General features: G+C 44.8%; 1 protein-coding gene across 12 annotated transcripts; it reads right to left on the reverse strand.

Moving 5' to 3' along the window:
* Window positions 1–2,244: 2,244 nt before the first annotated feature.
* CNBP (CCHC-type zinc finger nucleic acid binding protein) lies at window positions 2,245–13,613 on the reverse strand. Of its 12 annotated transcripts, none has more exons than XM_068907436.1 (6): window positions 12,464–12,606; window positions 11,672–11,734; window positions 5,016–5,135; window positions 4,613–4,708; window positions 4,232–4,430; window positions 2,245–3,318 (listed from the first exon to the last, which is right to left on the reverse strand). In XM_068907436.1, the coding sequence occupies exons 3-6, from the start codon at window positions 5,116–5,118 to the stop codon at window positions 3,201–3,203; spliced, it is 516 nt and encodes a 171-aa protein (XP_068763537.1). In that variant the 5' UTR covers window positions 5,119–5,135; window positions 11,672–11,734; window positions 12,464–12,606; the 3' UTR covers window positions 2,245–3,200. The 12 variants fall into 12 exon arrangements, with proteins under 12 accessions (XP_068763537.1, XP_068763544.1, XP_068763536.1 ...); XM_068907443.1 differs by having other exon boundaries at window positions 4,613–4,705; window positions 12,464–12,603; XM_068907435.1 differs by lacking the exons at window positions 11,672–11,734; window positions 12,464–12,606 and adding an exon at window positions 13,427–13,613.
* Between the last annotated feature and the right edge of the window lie 1,056 nt (window positions 13,614–14,669).

Here is a 14,669-nt window from a genome sequence, read left to right on the forward strand (position 1 = left end):
TTCAGGTCTTTGTAATCAGACCTTCAACTTTTTATCAGCTTTTACAAAGATAATTGTACTTGAAGACTTAGTTAATTCATGGTGACCTGCCACAAGGTTTCAGAGTATGCTATGATTATGCTATCTGCACTATCCCAAAACAGCCAGCTCACTTGAAGTGTTTCTGGCAACTGAGTTTAAGACTCAAAGTATGTTCATGCTCTACAGGCAGCTACGTGAAACAAGAGCAAAAAAAAACACACACAAACAACACACCCCAAATCTTCAGATAAGAACGAACCTCTTCTCCATCCCTTAGTTCCATGAGGGAAAAGGCATTGTTCTTCAGCATATAGAATGGATAAACACCATCTCACTGAAGAACCGTAACAAAATTGCAGTAACACTCACCTGTCATTTGTATCTCCACATCCCATAGACTGGGCAGAAAGGAATACTTGCATTCCTTTTCTGCTTACACAAAGCAGCACGGGAATACTCTTCTCTGAGAAATGAAGCAGTTCAAATTAAGAGCCTCCCAGCTGTTTCCATTTGCCTTTGCAATAATGTCAACTTAGTCTTTCCAAAACCTGCTGAATTTGTTCAGGTCAGTTGCTCTCAGTCAAGCCATCTCAATACTGCATGATGCCAGCAGAGCTAACTCTTAGCTCAGAGGAAGGGGGGGAAAAAAAAAAAAAAAGAAAAAAGGGAAGGTGCTTAGTGCTAAGGCTCAACTTCTATTGCAGGCTTTGAACACTAAACCCCAGGCTGAAAACTTCAGTGCTTTTTAAGTCACTACTTCATTAAGCATTAACTCTAAATTGCTGCAGCAGCCCACTGCAGAACAGCAACCATCTGACCAGAGTTCCCCTAATATGAGACAGTAACTACTACAATTTTCTTGGACATGCACATTTTTGTTATCCAACTTCTCAAGAAGCACCTATTCAAAGATGATCAGGAAGTATGCCTGCTTTTATAGTTTCACATACTCCCAGTCACCACTCACCACTGCGGGTTTCCGGTCTATCAACTCATGAGTTTTTTTTACTACCTTTCTATGCTTTTCAGTGTCATCTACATACCATAGTTGGCTGAAAACAAACAGGTACAAGAAGTCTGTGGAAAACTACTAATTTCGGGGGAATTGCTGCAGGATTTGTATCACATTTAGCAGCCTTCTTAAAAAAAAAAAAAAAGAAGAAAAAGCATTAGTACTACTTTACTGCTTAACTGGTTAATCAGAACACAGATTGATGACTAGCAATAGTGCCAAATTAGTTTTATGCTAGCACACCTGCAAGTTAGCAGTCTGGTATTTTTCTTTTCCCTAAAGGAAAGAGCTGGGTACATCTACACTTAGTTAACCATGCCAATATTACAGGCAACTCTGACTGTGGTGGCATACACAGCCTCTGAAAAACACTTTGGTACTCTATGAAGTAAGGCAATCATTTTGCTTCCTCATCTGTGAGGAAGACAGGCCAAACACATGACCGCAGAATACAACTTCTACTCATAACTGAACAAAGATTTTGTTACCTGCTAGATCTCTTAGAGACATGCTTAGTTCATGAGATACTTCAGCTAAAGCTGCTGTTAGTTGCCTTTAACATCAGGTGTTAAAGACACTAACACCTGATGCAAAAATTAAGATCGCCCTGGACACTTTCTACAACTGTCTGATTTGACAGTTGTACTGATCAGGCAAGTGTTCCTGCCCTGCTAAGTTTTTCTTACAAACCAAGATTTACTTCTTGAGTGGATCTGCTCATGATATGCTCTTGCACTTAGTGTCACAGCTCCCCTTCTACCTGTGGATTCTGAGCTACTTGTCCATTAACCTCTAGTTGATCAAGCTATTTAGCAGTACAGAGGGAAGCGGAACATAGCGCACATGGGAAGGGAAGCCCTTTAAACACTAAACATTTTAATGATAGTTCTCAGTGTAATGACATGTGAAGGGTGAAGTACTGCTAGCAGATCACTGAACTACTCCAGATCTACTACTAGATCTGAGCCATACCGTACCTTAAAGAGGTACTTACTCATGCGTCTTCCTCAACAGATTCAGAGCGAAAGTGATGCTTTAAATGCAAGCAGCAGAGATGAAGAAGCAACAAGTCCACTGTTAGAACACACAATCCACTCACATGAATACATGCAGAGAAGTAAAAGTACTGCATAATGAATGTATTTTGGAGCTTGATGCTACAAGATGGAAGTTTAACATAAGACAGTACAAAAGAAAAGTCCAAACTAAGCTTTTACACCTCCACATACCCCTTTTTAATATGTTACTTTGCACTGTGTACATGGAAAACAAAATAAACAAAAGGAACTTTAGCCAAACTCCCCTTCCTCCTCCAGCTTTATTGATAGTTTAAAATTACATTTTCTATGTTCTAGGACTTCAATTGCTTTTACCATCTTACTTTAAAAACTGATTACAAGCAAATGAAACTCAGTTGTCTAAGTGATATAGTATACAAAAATAACATCTTGATTTCTGTGAAAACGCATTTATTTGCAACTCCTGAATAGCTCCAAATTGTATATGCTATGAGCACTGATGTCTGGGTTTTGGATTTAGTTTATTTATTCAAAAGCTTCCATTACGTTCTGCATCTCCAACATGAACATCCATTGACTGAATTACTGTTACTTTTAAGTTTATTCCTGATTTCTCTCTCTCTCTCTCTCGCATGGCCATTAACAGGCATGTGCATCTTGTTTGTTTTATTTACTCCCACTCAGCTATATGCTCTAGGTAGGGCCTGATACAGATATTACTTGGTGTTAACAGCTACTGAGGTCAGACAATCCAAGGCCATTGTAATAAAATTAAAGTTATGAGGAAGTTTAAGACACTTCCAGGATTTCTTTCCTCCTGCATAGGATCACTTCCATGTAACCCAGAGAGGGTTTTGCTGGTCTGACTCAACTCTTCCCACTTCATCAATCCCTATTCACCAGTGGCACGGAAAGGGGGTTCTTTAACAAAGCATTATACATAACACCTCTACCAAACTAAACATAAACATTTTTGTAGTTAAATGCAGAAAGTTGATTTTTCCACCCCTTTCCTCCTTTTACACGGCAAGTAAAGCTCACTGGCCTGGGAGTAGCCTCTATCTGCCAACCTTTGGCCAGTGAAGAGGATTCAGAGAAAAATAATACAACCATCAATCAGAAAAAGGAGGGGCGACAAAGGAAAATAATTAGGCTGTAGCTTCAATTGTGCATTCCCGTGCAAGGTGCCCTGACTCGCCGCAGCGATAGCAGTTGACTTCACTGGTCTTGCTGCAGTTGATGGCTACATGGCCAGTTTCACCACACCTGGAAAAGCAAGCGATTTTAATCAAGACATTGAGAAAAGAACGACTCAGAAAATCCATCCTATTCTGCCAAGTGTACCCACTTAAAAATCCACGCAACACCGGTTCTGTTTTCAAGACTTCTGCTTCGGTATTCCAGAACCCTTTGACACTAGTCCTCGTCTCTACCAGGGCTAGGAGCAGTTTTCCCAACTGATCAACTCACATAAAACACCATATATGCCAAAGCCACCTTAAGTACAGAAGCTTACTTTAAGGTTTTGGCTGCCCCAATGCTTCTCCTGTCTGCAGTTCAGACTAGTTTTAAGAACAGCTGGTATGAACCCAAACGCACTATTTCCTTTTCACCCTCCTCCAAGGGAGGAAACTTGGAGAGGAAAAATCCTGTCCCAAGGAACACACCACGGTTAAGTATGAGCCTGTGTTCATAAATCAGAAAGCATTTTGAAGATTACTTTTCAAGATGATTTCCTGTAACTAGGGACTCCATGTATATTGCTATACAGAGAGGTCTACGTACATTCTAGCTGAGGCTAGTCAGCCATTTGTTACAGCTGCCGTTTGTTAGTTCCAGTTTAAGACAGTGGGTACTCAACTCTGGTTTAAGTTCTGGTGCTTCAGCCAAATACTTTGGCCTACCTTCTGTAAAAAAATACTCCATCTCCCTGCGCAGTTTAAATGATCCAACAGCGTTGTTTTGGTCATCCAGATATGCGTTAACTGAATCTATTACCCAACTCTGCTAACAAGTTCTTCAAACCTTATTTCAGAACAATAGTAAATAATAATCTGAAGGAACATAAGCTTTTTTCTTTTTTAAAGAAAGCTTAAGCTTCATCTCTTAACTGAAATTAGACACAGAGCATCTGTCACTGAGGGTACGTTCCACACTTGCATCTTTCATCAATTCTTACCTATAGCATTTCACTTTGGTGCAGTCTTTTTGAATGTGTCCAAATTCTCCACAAGAATAGCACTTCTGCTCATCTGCATGGTCACAGTCACGAGCCAGATGACCAGGTTTGCCACAGTTGTAGCAGCACTGCTCTCTCTCCCTCTTCGGCTCCTTGCAGTCCTTCGCAATATGGCCACCTCTACCGCAGTTATAGCAGGCTTCCACAATAAGAAAAACATACCAAACAAGACTATAAAACCTTGGTAGACTGAGATGTAGCATGCTTCTAACAGAAGGAAATATTGTTTGTTTTCAGTGAATTATGATCAGTGTGTTAATTCCTTCAAGCCCAGAGCTCTGTCCATGCAAACGAAGATATATAATATTTAATGATACTTACCATCCTCCTGAAGATCACAGTCCTTGGCAAGATGGCCAGACTCACCACAGCGGTAACAGATGTCAGGGAGAGATGAAGACATGAACTGGAAGCCTGCTTGAAGTGGGTAACAAGAAAAAAAAATAAAGCTTACAGATCAAAGTAAAAATTAAGACACTGCCATTTGAACTTTACAAATCAGGCTGTCCCTCAGCCGTCCTTGGAACTTCAGAAAAATGGCCAATTTCTCATAACGAGGTAAGAATTATAAAATTTAGTACTATTTTGTATTGGAGTTAAGTTCTAATTTCTTTAACTGTTTGACTCATGTCAAACACAACCTCTTTTAGATACTGTTCAGGACAGTCAGCTAGCGAGATCTCACTGTACAAGTAAGCAGGAAAAAAAAAAAAAAAAGAATTACCTCTGCCACGGCTTCTCATCCCACGACCACGGCCAATTCCAGTAGGGCACTCCCGAGCCCAGTGGCCAGTGCGGCCACACTTGAAGCACTCGTTACTGCTCATTGCTGCAGATTACTTCCCTGGAAGGGGGGAGGACATTTTGAGAACACCTTTTTCTCCCAAAGGCCACACTAAGATAAGAGATTTAGAGGTTTTCCTACCCTCCTGACAGAGGCAACTAGAGTTAGTTCCTAGCCATCTCAAACTTGTTCATACGCTTTATGATCATCTGTTACCTGGCATGACCACAGTAAGGACACAAAAGCATATCTTCGCTTTGCTCATAGTAAGGGCATGTTCTAACAGCCAGAGAAACAGTACACCTGACTTTTCCTCTAACCAGTTCTTGTAGTCAGTCTTCGCCTCAAAAACTGATTGAATGTTTAAGAGCGAAACAAGATGTCTTAACAGCCTTACTGTTGCTCTCTTTCAGTAATATATCTTCTCCTACTTTACCCGTCATAGTTAAGCTCAAAAGCCAGCTACTTTTCCCCACGAGGTTCTCTCTTCTAGGTAGTCTTAAGGTACTTTAAGTGTTTATCTGGCTGCTACTATATTTATTGACTAATCAAGCTACATTCTAGACGCTCATTGCAAGAATAGCCAATATTACAGCTAAGGCTTTAAAAGTGAGTTAGTTTAGTATCTGAAGACTTCAGTTCTTGTGTGATCTAAGCTAGCAAAAATTCAAACTAGTAATTTCAAAATATTAACTTGCAGTCCAGAAGGCATACTTCATTCCTATGTTTACATGAAGGAAAATGTTTTAAGATACATTCGGTACCCCTAGAAGACATCAGACGCTTGCCAGACATCTAGAAGGCTAACTTGGAAAACATTCTTAGAATGCTAAGGAAACATCGGATAGGTATGCCTGTCAGAGACAGTAGGAACAGCTTCTTTTGCCCATATTGGGGAACAGAGGTATGTTCCATTGAGCAGGAAAGCCAGTCTGCCACAGGCCACTGATTCAGTGGTTAGGACAGGGTAGATTAGTCTGTAATCACAGTACTGTAAGTCGTCTAAGCTGTAAAATTAGGCAAAACTTCCAGAACTAGAAATACAACAGCAAAGTTATAACACACTCCAATTTCCATGGCTAAATTGGCTTGAAGGCAAGTTTAAAAAGCCCTAGCTTAAAAACAGGCTCTCAAACTTTGCTTTGACCGACCCTCCTTAAACACTCTACACATGTGCTCTCCTCATTCATTCTTCCTAACCCACCAGTAGTATGGCAGTATGATACACCAAGACCTGGGAGGTTCACAGCAGAACCATTACCTGGCATGTTTTGTTAGCTTACCTGATCCCCATCACAGAATTAAACCTCCTCTAACACCGCATTTTACTCGTGTTACAGAGTTCTTTCTAGTATTTTACCTCTAGGCTTTTCTAAGTTATTTCATATGTTCCTATAGCAATACTTTCAAATATGGGCTCAGAACTTAGTATGCTTACAGAACTAGCAACCTACTGAAAAACTAATGTTGTCCAGCATCCTGAATTACAGGGATCATGCATGAGTGTCTTGAAGGCAGTCAATCCAGAAACAGTAAGAGCATACAGCCATCAAGGAGGAATGAGCGTCCCGACACTAGATCTTAATTGGACCGTGTATATCTAAACATGGATTTTTTTTTTTTTTTTAAGAGCTCTTTTTGAAATACTCATATGTTGAGAAAGTTACTGTGGTGGCTTTTTGGCCATTTCTTCCTCAAAACAGATCTTCCTTCTCTTAATATTTTTCTTCTGCAGAGGAGCGACCATCCATCCTTCCAACCACAGTAGACACCTGAGAATTTAAAGCGCTAGAAAAACTTTAGCATGCTACTTCTGTAATTTCACATCTAGCTTCCAGCTCGACCAGGTGATCAACTATTATTTGCTTTTAAAAATGAAGTTTTGCAACAAAAAGATGTCAGAAGATCTTAAATAGATGTTCGAAAGTATAAAACAAGTGGTTATATGACCATTTAAGAAATGTTACAGATACTTGGATTTCATACATATCCTAGTCTTCCCACATCCTAGCAGGTATTTACTGTTTCATCTCAATAATCAGGATTTCAAAGCATCTTATCAGGACACCCAAAGGTAAAGGAAGAGCTGTCTACTATGGTGGCATCAGCTGCCATTCAATGTGCTATTGTTTATGCCCATTTTCATGGCAACCATATTGACACTGCAGAACAGGAACACACAGGCAAAGCCAATTGCAAGAGCTAGGCACCACAGCAGTTGATGCTACTTTTAATTTCAAGAGGGACAAGATGGGCTCTCTAAACTACAGCAAGCTATATTTTCCTCACCCAACTCTAAACTCTTCAAAAGTCCTCACACTAAAACATTACAGAACAGTGACATAAAGCCTATTAAAAAAACAGAACTGCAACATTTACAGATGAAGTTAACAGCTACCAGACTTTCATCCAAACCTTGCACCTGGGACTACAGCACGAAGTGACAAGATCAAGTATCCCTGATAGTTACCCTTACCAAGAACCTAACACGACCACTTTAGTTAACAAACGGTTGAAAACAGTGCTTAAGCGATCTAGACCTCCTTTAAACATACATCAGAGACTGATCTCAGTAAAAAAAACTTTTATTGGTCTACACATCAAGTAAGGATCAGGATCCACATTATGAAAAAAAACTCACTCACTGCTTCAGAGGAATCTAAAAAGAAGTTTTGCATCTAAATCAAAGTTGTCTCCTTTTTAACTGCTCCCCCAAGAGAAAAGCTGACGTTTGTTTTCCTCTGATAGATAGCAAATGGATAGAGTAAGATGAAGCAAACCGAGTAAGAAACCCAGGAACAGGCAAGTTGCCACTTGTCTCCACGCAACTATCCCTCAAGACTAATCAAGAGAGCCATTTAAAGACATCTAGCTTCAAAGGTCCCTATTCCCTCCCCCTCCCCCCCCACAACCTCTCTCACGGAGATCTTTGGATCATAGCTGCCAAAAAAGTATGATTACTGAGCATGCTGCTCCATCTTCAGATATTTCAAATGCATGAACCTGAACAGTCTGCCTGGTATTTCTCTTCCACAGTAATTTAGTGTCTGCAGTCTTCCTGGAAAGAACCCGAAACTGAATTCAAATTTACCATATAGAGGTGGATGTAGCTGACACTATCCTTGGTAAAGCTCTCTGGAATGTGGGACAAATAAGAGTAAAGTTTATCACTGACATAAATGTACTTCCCCCCCTCCAAAGGGGGAACAATTTTCAGACATAGCCCATGTTCACTTTCAAGGAGCTAAATCCAGGAGACAGTCCAGAACACAAGTCCTTTAACAGTTACCTTCAAAACAGTTTGGATACCTTTTTCAGCTATTTCAAGTGAACAATGAATACAGTTAATAAAACAAGCTCAAACCCTCCCTCCCCTGTTAGTCAATACTTCTCCATTTTGTCATCACAGACGAGTCTTCAGTGATTCCTTTTACTTTTATCTACCAAGGCCACCTAAGTAAGCCTTCTAGAATAAAACTGCTTGTTTAAGTTTTCTTGGAAAGCTTTCTACTCACTGACAAGTTCAAAGCTTTTCGAAATTAAAATACGTTATACAAAGCAGTTCCCTCCCCCTCCCCATCCCAGAACTCGATTTTTACCTCGCCACAACAGGAAAAGTAGTAATGGAAAAGAAAAGAGAACCAAGGCTTCATCTACTGTGTTTGAGCCAGGCCAATTTCTGTAAGATGCACAGAGTCACTGTCATACTGACCAGATTCCAGAAGTCTGGAAGAAATAAGATTCCAATTCCCTTAGCAGAAGGGTAAGGCTTGGGAGCAGAAGGTAGCTGCTTACCAGGACCCCTTATACAGAACTCCTTAACTGTAGTCTGAAGATGAAATAGACCACCTTGCAGCTAGCCACCAACTCATATTAACAAGGAATTTGAAACTTAGTTCTGCATGACAACCCTACTATTGCATGGGCTGACAGCACCCGACAGCGTCAGGTGCCTCTGCAGTAGTTTCCTGCGTTAGATTTGAGCATTTCCCCAGTTCGATTCCAGTATCGGACTTATTTTTTTAGACCAAGTGATAACAAAAACCACAATGAAGTTCTCTTCCCGTACTCATTTGTTTTATGGCTTTTACTCTAGAGGAAAAAAAGTTGGCTTTAACAGACAAAAGCACAGCTCAGCCTTTAACTTGGGCTCCTCGTAACAGTGGGGAAGTCAAACTTCATCAACTATCCTCCTAAGTTTGGAGATTCGAAGAGAAGAAAAACAGGTTCTTGGCAATTCGCAAGTGCCAAACACCTACTCCAGCTATCTGGAAGACATCTATCTGGCTCTAACCCCCAAGCCTGCAAATGAGCTAACCTGTTTTGAAGTTGGAGCTCATCCAGAACAACTTCAATCAATGCAACAGGGGGCAGAAGTTTAATCTTTTGACATCACCTTTTATCATGTGGAAAAAGAACCCAATTTAATGGGCTCTTTAATATTGCCAATACAGACAGGACTCAGCGTTGCTGTCAGAAACTGAGCTACTCCACACTACGACAGGAGAATTTATGTGAATGAAACCACTAGGGAGGAAAGATCAGGACCACGTAACTAAGCTTCACTCTAAACGTTAAGTTCTGCTCTGCCTGGTTTAGGCTAATTTAGGGGTTCCTCCTCATAGAATTGATTTTAGATCCATTTACTGAAAAACTGCCAGTTAATATCACCTCTCAAATGCATTTGAGATCATAGTTTTAAAATATGGAAAGTGGGAAGTCATGAACACTATCAAGACTATAACGCTGAATACGAGTTATTACCTCCTGGAGCTAAGTGAATAGGTGGATTTCTCTGCACAAGCACTGTTTATGAGGGACAATGTGAAACATGAGTTACATAAAACTAGCTAGCTGAGCAGCTTAGTAGGCATTAGAAAATTGTTGCAAGGGCAAATGACACTCACTCAGACACTCCTCTGAATACTAGTAGTTCCTCAGAATTCAACTGCTTGCTAACAGTAAAAGCCCAATAACAAGAGCAATTATCTTCACTGTACTTACCAGGTGCTTCCTTTGATCTACAAAAGGAAAAAAAAAAATCACTTCCATTTAATACTAACAGGACTTTCCGCCTTCAACCAAAGGCTAGACTAGACTAAAACCACTGCTAAAAAACAACATACTTGTTAGAAAGGTCTTTTGCGAGTCAGCCTAAGGGGAAAAAAAAAAAAAAAAAGCAGCAAACACTGAGAAATCAGCACTATCTTTCCAGCGCTACCTATTTAAGTATGACAAGTCAGTCTAGAGCCAGCCTGAACATGGCAAAAAACAGTATGTAACAAGAAGAGGAGTTTTGCTTTCCTAAAATTTACTCAAATGGAAAAGTAAAAAGGATTACTAACAGAAACGATAACATTTACAGTTTCAGAGCAGTAGTCAGAATAGTTAGGACATACAATGTGACTGCTGCCAAAACTACCAAGTACTCAATTAGTTGAACTTCCATACTTTTAATCTGGAAATACGACAAAGAAATCGATTCTTAAGTCAGCGATGATCCTGTTTTCAGCTTCCGTCCTTACTAGAAAGGATATAAAATTAAGTACTTTGACCACCAAGTAACAAGACTCCGGTTCTGAAAGGAGCTAGTTTGAAGCTTCAAGAAAACCTGCAAAAGTTGAAAGAAGAGTTCTGAACTCCCTTCAGGTCCCTTCAACACATTCCATAGGCAAGCTAGATCACCTGATCCAAGAATGTTAACATTAACCCAAAACAAGAAGCAACAGTAACTAAATTGAAGGACTTGGACCCCTATTAAAGGGTTAGTATCCAAGCCAAAAAAGATATCAAGACTGAGATACTTTAACATAGACTAGTAATTCTGGGATAGCCTTGTTGACTAGAATTAAGAAACAGAGATAAAAGTAATCAAAATTTGATTCCGCAGCTCTTTCTGCCCACTTCTACTAGTTACATACAGGGTAAGAGAAACTGTAGTACACCTACCGAGTACACACATTCCACAGTCTCCCCTTTCGTTTTTGTAACTATCTGGACAAAGTTTTAAACTTAGACAAGCAAACGGCATCAGCACACATGCAAACTCTTTAACATTAAAGCCAGTCTAGAGGCTAACAAAGTTAGTTGGGGGGGGGGGGGGAAAGACAGGTGAAGTCTGCAAGTCTCGAGGGTTCTTGTGCAGCCCTGGTAAATTTATTTAACCTCTTTATTTTGAAAACGGCAACAGAATTACTTCCCTAGGCCAGTTAGGGGCAAAGAAGAAAACACTGAGTAGGCAACTCTAAACTCTGCGGCAATAGGATCCAATTAAATGCTGAAACGAAAATAAAGCCTGCTATTAAGTTTAATAATTCCTTGTGACAGTTCTAGACACTAGGTGAGTAACAGCAGTTACTTGGGAACTACATCGAACAGGAACTTAAATAAAACGCTGCTCCACTAGTTCATGCTCTGCAGATGTCACAGACTATTTTTCCTATCCATTTATAGGTCACGTATGGATTTGGAGCAGGCCACCATCCATGCCTGCGGTCGGAGACAAATAGTTGCAACACCTCGACCCTCTCGTCTCCGGCAGAGCCTAACACGTGGGGGAGCCACGTGGTGCGCTCAGGCCAAGGCCCCGCAGTTACCTCTCCGCCAGGCTCTCCACTCAGTCACAGCAGAAATGGCAGTTTAGTACAGATTTTAAAGCACTTGTTAAAAGAGAAGAAACAATTTTATTTTAACCACCTCCCACCCAGCCCCAGATCTCCCAAGTGGTTTCTCTTCCTCAAAGTTACTACAGCCAGTCACCCATAGGGAAGTTACTCATACAACCCAAGCCGAGTATTAAGACTCGAGCAGGCGCTTTCCCCCGCCCCACACCGCCAAACCGACCACGCGAAGCGTTAGCTCCGACCACCCGCCGCCCTCCAGGCCTAACGAGTGGGACGCGTCGCCGCCGTCCAGCAGGCCGGCCACTGCCGCCGTCCCCGCGCCCTCGGCAGGGAAGGAGACGGCTCCCGGGCCGCGCCCGGGCGGGTCGCCGCGGGCTGCCCGACGACAGCAGCGTTTCCCCCCCCCCCCCCCGCTCCACACACACGTCCCGGCCCTCCCTGCCCCCAAACCAGCGCGGGCCCCTCAGCGCCTCCCGGAACCCGCCAGGCCTGACTCAGCCGCCGCCTGGCCTCGCGGCGCCCCCCCCTGCCCCAGCGCTCCCCCATCCGCCCCTCTTCCCCTCTCCGCCCCGCCGAGCCCGGGCCAGGCAGACGCGGCCCGGCCAGCAAGGCCCGGCCGGCGCCACTTTCCCGCGCACTAGGCCGGAGTGCGCCAGCGCCATCATCGCTTGGCGCTCTGCCTCCTCCTCCTCCCCCCCCCCGCCCCAGCTCCGGGGCGCGGGCGCCAGCAGCTCCCCTCGGCCCTCTGGCCAGCCGGGCAGTTACCTGCAGACTCCCGACCCCACTGCCGGAGTAGCGCGCCCGGAGGACGGTAGGCCCCGCTCGCCGCCCGGCTCCGCCGCCTGCTCCCGCGTCCCTTCTGGCTGCGCCACACGCGGTTTGCACACGGCCCGCGCGCTCTCCCCCCCTCCGCTCACCCCGCCCCTCCCTACTACTCTGCGCACGGCTCACTAGTGTCCACGGCGCAGCCAATGGGGGCAAGCCGTTTCTCTGGGTGGCCAATCGGCGTTGCAGGCGGGGACACCCAATCATCGCCGTCGAAAGGTGGGAGGAGCCCGCCTACCCCGCTCGCCTCCGTGCCCGCGCGAGGGGCCCCGGCGGCGGTTAGGGGCGCGCTCCGCTCGGGGGGGCGGGGCGGGAGCGGCTCTTCCCTGGGCGCCGCAGAACTAGAGAGGCTCCTGTCAGGCGCTGCGGCCCCTCCCTGCCCTTGGCGCTCTGACTCACCACCCAGGCAGCTCCGGCTTCCTCCGGGCGCCCCCCCGCCTCCCCCATGCCGGACGCCGCTCCAGCGAGAGGCGCAGTCCGTGCGCAGCGCCCGGCGTCCTGCTGACGCCTCCCGCCGGAGGCGACGCCAGGCTGCCTGGTGATGCAGCAAAAAAGGGGCTGACGGCACCACAGCGCTCCGGGACGGCGCGTCCGGGCCGGCCTCCGCCTCTGCCCCCCCTCCCCCTCGGCCGGTCTGCAGCTCGGTGTGAAATCCCGCGGTGGATAGGACACAAAGGACGGCGATTGTTCTGGGTTCGCCGCCTCGGGAGCCGCACGGCAGCGCCCGTCCCTCCGCTGGCTCATGGGCGGGAGCTGCCCGCCTCTCCCCCTGCCTCTCGCTCCTGCGCGGGGGCTGTGCTCGTCCCCGCACGCCAGGGGCGGCCTCCCCCCCCCCCCCCGCCCCAGCGGGGCTGTCGTGCCGGATCCCCCAGCGCCCCCCGCTCCCTCAGCAGCTTTCCGCACCTATCTACTGCGGGGCTTCTCCGCCTCCTTCCCGCTCCCCGCGCTTTCCTGCAGCCCTGCAGGGCAACTCTGTCCGCGGCCACCGCCCAGGCGCCCGGCCGCCCCGAGAGGAAGGTGCGGGCGGGAGCGCGGGGAGCCCGCGGCGCGGCGCCGCCCCGCCTCGCGGGCAGGAGCCTCCGCGCCGCCCGCCGCCAGAGCGGCCGCCATCTTGACAGCAGGCAGCTCGGCTGCCCTCCTCTCGGCGGCACCAGGAAATGGTGGACGCGGGGCCGCGCGGCCGGCGCAGCTACGAAGCTTCGAAACAGCGTCCCGTGTTACGGGGCTCTCACAGCTTCACCAGCGCTGGTGAGGACACCAGTGAAGAAGGGTTCCGCTCTTTGCACGTGTCGCCCTCACAAGATACAAGGTGGAAAATGATGGAGAGAAAATGTTTGATTACTAAACAGATTTTACTCTCCTGGCATGTGTGGCTTGTACAAATCTCATAAATAATATTACTGCTTAGGGTAGTACTCGGCTATGAGGATTTCTACGTCAATTCTCGTCTCCTAGGAGCTTCGTACATGAGTTACTGGCTAAATATTGCACCGAAACCATGTTTATGTGAAAGTCCTAGAAAGTATAACAGCCCGACGTTATCCACAATTACTCCGTTTGTTTGGTCATCATTGCGTGCTTGAAAATTCCACCATTATAAGCTCCTGTTGAAATGTCATTCTCTACTTGTATATTTGTTACCAGAATTACAAACAAAAAAAAAATCGAACAGGACTTCAAAGTCGTTAAAATGGTGGTTCAAGGCTGATTTTGGAGACAAGTTTGGATTGATGTTTCCTCAAGCTATAACTTGGCTTTGTAGTGTTTGGTTTTGTTTGTGGTGTTGTATTTGTATGTATATACGTTGTATTTTTTATACTATGCCATATTTTCTGTAGAATTAAAATAGACTGAATTGCATCAGCATCAGTATTTGATAGGGAACTATGCTTTTCAGGCCTATTTCTGTTTCAGAATTTCTGTACTGTGACTTTCGCGTGCTCTTGCTCTGGCGTTTGTTTTACAACAACGTAAAAACATCAACATTGACAACAAACTGTGAACTCATAATAGCATTTCTTCACACGAGTAAAAGTTTCCAATCTTTACCTTCTCATTTCAGCATAATTCTCAGGGCCTTACGTTGGTTGCCTCAGATGTGTTACAATCCTGTTCACAAATATTCGTACTGTTAATTTTAACTCCT

Source organism: Struthio camelus, chromosome 14, assembly GCF_040807025.1.
Source record: "Struthio camelus isolate bStrCam1 chromosome 14, bStrCam1.hap1, whole genome shotgun sequence".
In the NCBI taxonomy this organism is placed as follows: domain Eukaryota; kingdom Metazoa; phylum Chordata; class Aves; order Struthioniformes; family Struthionidae; genus Struthio; species Struthio camelus.

Coding starts and splice junctions, on each gene's coding strand:
- CNBP (XM_068907432.1), bottom strand. CDS start 5,118: ATGAGCAGTAACGAGTGCTTCAAGTGTGGCCGCACTGGCCACTGGGCT. Junction 4,709..5,015: donor GATGAGAAGCCGTGGCAGAG/GTAATTCTTTTT, acceptor ACCCACTTCAAG/CAGGCTTCCAGTTCATGTCT. Junction 3,319..4,231: donor ACCAAAGTGAAATGCTATAG/GTAAGAATTGAT, acceptor TTGCTTTTCCAG/GTGTGGTGAAACTGGCCATG.